Source organism: Betta splendens, chromosome 9 (assembly GCF_900634795.4).
Source record: "Betta splendens chromosome 9, fBetSpl5.4, whole genome shotgun sequence".
Taxonomy (NCBI): Eukaryota; Metazoa; Chordata; class Actinopteri; order Anabantiformes; family Osphronemidae; genus Betta; species Betta splendens.
Genome location: NC_040889.2, coordinates 4602603 through 4607979, shown reverse-complemented (window position 1 = coordinate 4607979; position 5377 = coordinate 4602603). Strand labels below are relative to the sequence as shown.

General features: G+C 45.0%; 2 protein-coding genes across 2 annotated transcripts; one reads left to right on the top strand and one right to left on the bottom strand.

The window, feature by feature from the left end:
• Positions 1-212: 212 nt before the first annotated feature.
• lyrm5a (LYR motif containing 5a) lies at positions 213-953 on the top strand. The gene is made up of 2 exons (XM_029161579.3): positions 213-354; positions 453-953. Exons 1-2 carry the CDS (start codon positions 310-312, stop codon positions 663-665), a joined length of 258 nt encoding a protein of 85 aa, XP_029017412.1. The 5' UTR covers positions 213-309; the 3' UTR covers positions 666-953.
• A 498-nt stretch (positions 954-1451) lies between these two features.
• slc5a8 (solute carrier family 5 member 8) lies at positions 1452-5172 on the bottom strand. The gene is made up of 17 exons (XM_029161578.2): positions 4856-5172; positions 4656-4775; positions 4249-4314; positions 4097-4148; positions 3942-4009; positions 3823-3861; positions 3634-3749; positions 3388-3528; positions 3168-3297; positions 2999-3087; positions 2804-2913; positions 2638-2705; positions 2376-2462; positions 2063-2280; positions 1849-1955; positions 1696-1784; positions 1452-1612 (listed from the first exon to the last, which is right to left on the bottom strand). Exons 1-17 carry the CDS (start codon positions 5087-5089, stop codon positions 1520-1522), a joined length of 1827 nt encoding a protein of 608 aa, XP_029017411.1. The 5' UTR covers positions 5090-5172; the 3' UTR covers positions 1452-1519.
• Positions 5173-5377: the final 205 nt, after the last annotated feature.

Sequence of the window (5377 nt, the reverse complement as noted above, 5' to 3'; positions counted from 1 at the left end):
AGCTGTAGTCAAAAGGGCAAACTGAAAAGGCCAGGTCTCAGCCTTGTTGCACGAATAAATCTACTCGTCTGAGTAGTTGTAAATTGTTGTAAATATTATGACAGTTTCTTACGCTTTATAGAAGGATCTGTGGTAAATGTCACATTTTAATGCTAGCTAATTAGCAAGCTAGTTGCTCTAGCTGCGCGGTTGAAGCTAGGTAGCCTACACTCTGTTTTTGGTCTGCCTCTTTTGTAACGTTACCTGTCGTCCTTTTTGTCAATACTTGATCCTGGTGAGCGAAGTGTGCAGCCCTGTCTTGGTTCTGACATGGCCAACTCTTTAAAGGGCGAGGTTATCAGGCTTTACAAAAATGTACGTAAATCAGCTGGCTGGCACACATGGCATTGTTGTGGTCTGCATTGGGAAAGGGTTTGTTTCTAATCTGCGTTCTGTTGTTCGTCCTCCTGCAGCTGCTCTATCTCGGCCGTGACTACCCCCAGGGGTTTGTTTATTTCAGAGGGCGCCTGAAGGCAGCCTTCATGAAGAATAAAGACGTGACGGACCCCGACAAGATCAAGAAGCTGGTGGCGCGGGGAGACTTTGTCATCAAGGAACTAGAGGCTCTCTATTTCCTCAGGAAATATCGAGCCATGAAGAAGAGATATTATGAACCAGAGAAATAATAACTACGATCAGACAGACCTGCAGGGTTAACCTCAAATTAAAACACACGGACCTTTTCTGTTAATGGAATTGCACTGTGGCAGCATTTCATGATGATCTGAGGCACCTTCAGAATGTTCTTAGCCATATTTGTACCTTAATATCATGCTCATGTCAAACTCAAATAGTGTAACTATAATGTACTTCTGTCCATAACGCTCTTCGGGTGAATTGATTCTACACATCTTGACTTGTGATGTAAATATGAGCTACCTGTGTTTCATATTAAAGCGTGTATATATTTGTAATGTAAATATTTACACAATTCTTTGGAAAATATATGGCCACAACTATATATCAATAAAACATCAATAAAATGCTCCTTTTTACAGCCATATGCTTTTATAATACAAAATTCAGCGTCATTGTTTATGTGAGTGTGTTATTGACAAAGTACAGGAGGATTACAATGACAACATCAAGGTGATATCTGAATTATTGCTGACCTGTTAATCTAGTAAAATATAGACTTCATATATATATATATATATATATATATATATATATATATATATATATATATATATATATATATATATATATATATATATATATGTATATGTATATATATATGTATATATATGTATATATATGTATATATATATATATATATATGTGTGTGTGTGTGTGTGTATATATATGTATATATATATATATATATATATGTGTGTGTGTGTGTGTGTGTGTGTGTGTGTGTGTGTGTGTATATATATATATATATATATATACATATATATATACATATATATATATATAAATCAGATATTAGAAATAAGTTGAAGAATATGGGTTTGAAATTAAAATGAGAATTCTACTAATCCAGCCCAGAGTCCCAGAAAGCATGATTTGTGTTTCCATATTTCCTGTCTCTGTCATTTGCCAGGTCCAGCACTCTTGACCTCTTGACCTTAATGAGGAGGAGCACAAACCAGAACTCAGTAGCTGTTATTAGCCTGCATTTGTTATACCTATAATATTTGCATCACCTACTTTGTGCTTGAAAAACTTGAAAACGTGATAAATTGTTGTGTCTTCTTTCATTAAGGTCAGCCTAGATTCTGCCCTCTGCTTACAGCCTCCTGGGAAGCACATTGTAAAGTCAAAATACTGAGAGATTTTATAACATGACATCATGTCATTTACCTGTAAGGATGCTGACCAGCAGGCCCACACTGACGGCTGTTAAAGTTCCCAAAGGACTAAAGTAGAGGTAGGACAAGGCGTACCAGTGATCTGCGAGTGGAGGTCTCCTGGTGGGAGAACATACAGTACTTCGTGGTAAAGAGTTCATATAAATGTTCTTACTATTGTGTGTAAATGGATTCTGATTTCAGTTTATAGGCAAAGTCACACTTGCCCACTGCCTATGTTCTGCAGTGGGGCTGTGGTGATGGAGCTTAGTGGTTCTGGCAGAGCGGTGGAGGTCCAGTTGATGCTTTCCGTAGTGGTAAGGTTACAGCCCTCAGTTGTTAGTAACAACGGTCGAGTCATCTCGGGGGAGGGAGGGTATATCCTGGCTCCAATGGTCACCCAGAGAGACAAGATCAGCCCTGACACAAGACCTGACAGAGCTCCCTAGGAAATGTTTCATGGAATAAATGAATTGTATAATGAATAACTTCATTGTAAGTCACAAAACAAATCACAAGGTTAAACTGTTTGAGACCTACTTTGGAGTTGGCGAATGGACAAAGGAGGCCCAGTATAAACAAGCCAAGTAGAGGACCTCCAATGACTCCAAAAACACTGAAGGCTGCCTGTATAAAGTCAATGATAATCATAAACTTCAGACAGTGGCACCTGAGAAAACATCGACTTTAAGCATTGTCCAGCTTCCTCCCACAGTCCAAAGACATGCAGTCAGGTTAAGTGGTGTAAATTGCCAGCAGGCATGAGTGTGAATGATTGTCAGTCTCTATCTGTGTCATTTACCTGCAGAATTCCCCCCATGATTGATGCCAGTCCAGCCATTGTGATACATATTGCCCCATATGTGAAAGCTGTAAGTAACATTGCATTAGAACCCAGTTGTAAAGGTCGCGATAACACAGGTTAGTCAGCTGAAATAGCATCATATACTCATGGAAGGTGTGTTTACTCAAGCCTTTGGAGATCCAGGAGAGCTGCTTCTCAGACATATTGGTGCACGGCCTGATCAGGTCCTCTATCGTCACAGCAGTCAGCGCGTTGATGCTGGTGGACACCGTGCTGGAGGTGACACACGAAACACCAAGTTAAGTCAGACAACGCGCAGGTATCTTGTACAGAGAAATGAATCCAATGCCGTGTTGACCTCAGGGATCCGCTGTACACTGCTGCGACGAACAGCCCAGGAAGGCCGGGGTGGCCGCCCAAGATGTTCATCACCAAGTACGGCAGGAGCTGTGGAGAGGGGAGCCACGACACCATGCATGCGTGAGAGCCTCCTTACAGATGGACGGCCGTGCCTTTCTCCACCGTACCTGATCTGGAGCGGAGACCTGGCCGGCCGTCAACGGGTCGCATGTCTTATACACAGAGTAAATGCACATTCCTGCAAACACCGAGCACAGCAAGATGAGCCACAGGCCCAGCAGGTTAATGTACAGAGATCTGGAAAAGAGAACAAGCACACGCGCCATATCTGGGTTCATTTCATATGTCATTGAGGGTCAGATGAATGAATATGTGAACAGAACTCACATTCGGGCGTGGGCGATGCTTTTGCAAGAGATGTATCTCTGAACTTGGCCTTGGTTGATTCCATAGATGCTGATCCAGAGAAAAGTCCCCCCGATGGTTATGGTCCAAAACGTGTGTTTCCTCCGAGGGTTTATGTCAAAACTTGTAAAACAGTTAGCAAAAAGTTTAAAATTCACTTAATGCTTACTTCACCCTCTTTTATTATACATTCATAGACTCAGCAACTTATTCATTGACTATACTCACTCCCAGAAATTGAGTCTCCCGCCTTGTTGTGAGTCTGAGATAATGGGCGAGACGCCCCCTTGTAAGATGATGGACTTGATGATAACGGACAGGAAGCCTGTGAGCATGACGCCCAGCTGCAGGGAAAACGCATATACGATCACAGTGTGGGGGTCTGTCGGTCAAACGCTGGTCCGTCCAGAAGCCTACCTGAAGGACGTCGGTCCACACCACTGCCTTCAGGCCGCCCTGTGGCAACGCAGAGCAGAGAGTCCAGGCATGAAACAATGATACACGAGCAGCGTCGCCACAGGTCATGTCCCACGTACCAGCGTGCAGTAAAAGGTACAGACGACCCCTGTGGAAATGATGGCGCCCCACAGATCTATCCCGGTGACTGCAGAGAGACGGAGGAAGGGGGGGGGTTAGACCAAGCAGTCATCAAGCAGCATTAGGAGCCCTGGTGTTTAACCAACCAACCCACCCTGGTTCAAAGCCAGCGCCGGGGCATAGATGACGATCCCAGTGTAGAGGATCTGTGAAAGAGGGAAATAATGCCAGCATCTGTAAGTGACGGGCATCGTGCTTGTGGTTTGGGCCACAGGCGTCTACTTTGCTGACTGGCGTCTTACTCACAGTCTGAGCGATGAAGAACAGAGATCCCAGCAGGCGCGTGGCTCTGTTGAAGCGCAGCTCTAGATACTTGGCAGAGGTGTGACACACACGGACCGTGATGCTGACTCCATAGCGTCTCAATATGCAGCTTAAACATGTCCTAATGATACGTCTAGAGCCCAGAGCCCACAGCTTATCAGCTGCATGCGGCACAAAAGGGGACGTGCTCTTTGGTGCCTCTGTGTAATTTTTAACAATTCCTTCACATTCTATTTGCATTGCAAGACAAGAACATCTGGAAATCTGGGTCAGGTCCTCATTTTACGTCACCCAAACATTTCTCTCGTGCCTTCATAGATTTAGATAGAATAGAAAGACTGTGTTGCAAAACATTTCTGGCTTCACACAAAGGAGTGTGAGACACGTACCTCGTAGGTGCTGGTAGTGGCCAGTCTGTAGAAGACTGGAAGGAAGATCTCTGATGTGACCAGCATGGTCAGTGCATAGGCCAAACCAAAGAACACAATATTGGCTCCAAAGCGGTACACCTACGGAGGAGTGGGGTGAGGAATGAATGAATTCAAATCCAAACGTGTTCTCTGGAGGATCTACTGCACCTTAACCTCACCTCGGCTGGGTTGGACAGCACCGTGATGGCTGACATGAAGCTGGCGGTCAAGGACAGGGAGACGGGCAGGGCCGTCAGTCTGCGGCCCCCCATCAGGAAGTCCCTGGTGCTCCTCTGGCCCCTGTCTGCCCAAGCGAAGTAGACCCCGACGGCAGCAGACGTGGCCAACATCAGCGCGAACACCACGTAGTCCGCCACAGCGAACGCGCCAGCTGCCGGAGAGCTCCCTGACATGTTGGTGCAAGGCCGAGGAAAAGTTTCAAACCTGAAGACAAGTAATAGTGGTCTGATCTGCACTCGGAGAAGCCCGGGCACATTCTGAATCAACACTGAGCTGAGGGCTGAACTGTAATCTTTTATGTGTTTGAGGGTGAGCGAGCGAAGGGAGGGAGGGAGCGAGCGAGTGAGGGAGGGAATGGACTGTACCTGATCATGAAAGCTGTCACCGGCACAGACTGTGTGTGCAGACACACATTCCTGCCTTTTTGTTTCAACTGGAATGTTCAAAAACCCATTTGTGAT

Bases quoted from the DNA above. Each gene is read 5' to 3' on its own strand.
- lyrm5a (XM_029161579.3), top strand. From the start codon at position 310: ATGGCCAACTCTTTAAAGGGCGAGGTTATCAGGCTTTACAAAAAT. The intron at 355-452 runs GTACGTAAATCA...GTCCTCCTGCAG, and splicing joins TTATCAGGCTTTACAAAAAT to CTGCTCTATCTCGGCCGTGA.
- slc5a8 (XM_029161578.2), bottom strand. From the start codon at position 5,089: ATGTCAGGGAGCTCTCCGGCAGCTGGCGCGTTCGCTGTGGCGGACTAC. The intron at 3,750-3,822 runs GTAGGCTTCTGG...TTTTCCCTGCAG, and splicing joins TGTGGACCGACGTCCTTCAG to CTGGGCGTCATGCTCACAGG. The intron at 2,281-2,375 runs GTAGGTCTCAAA...AACATTTCCTAG, and splicing joins GTCCATTCGCCAACTCCAAA to GGAGCTCTGTCAGGTCTTGT.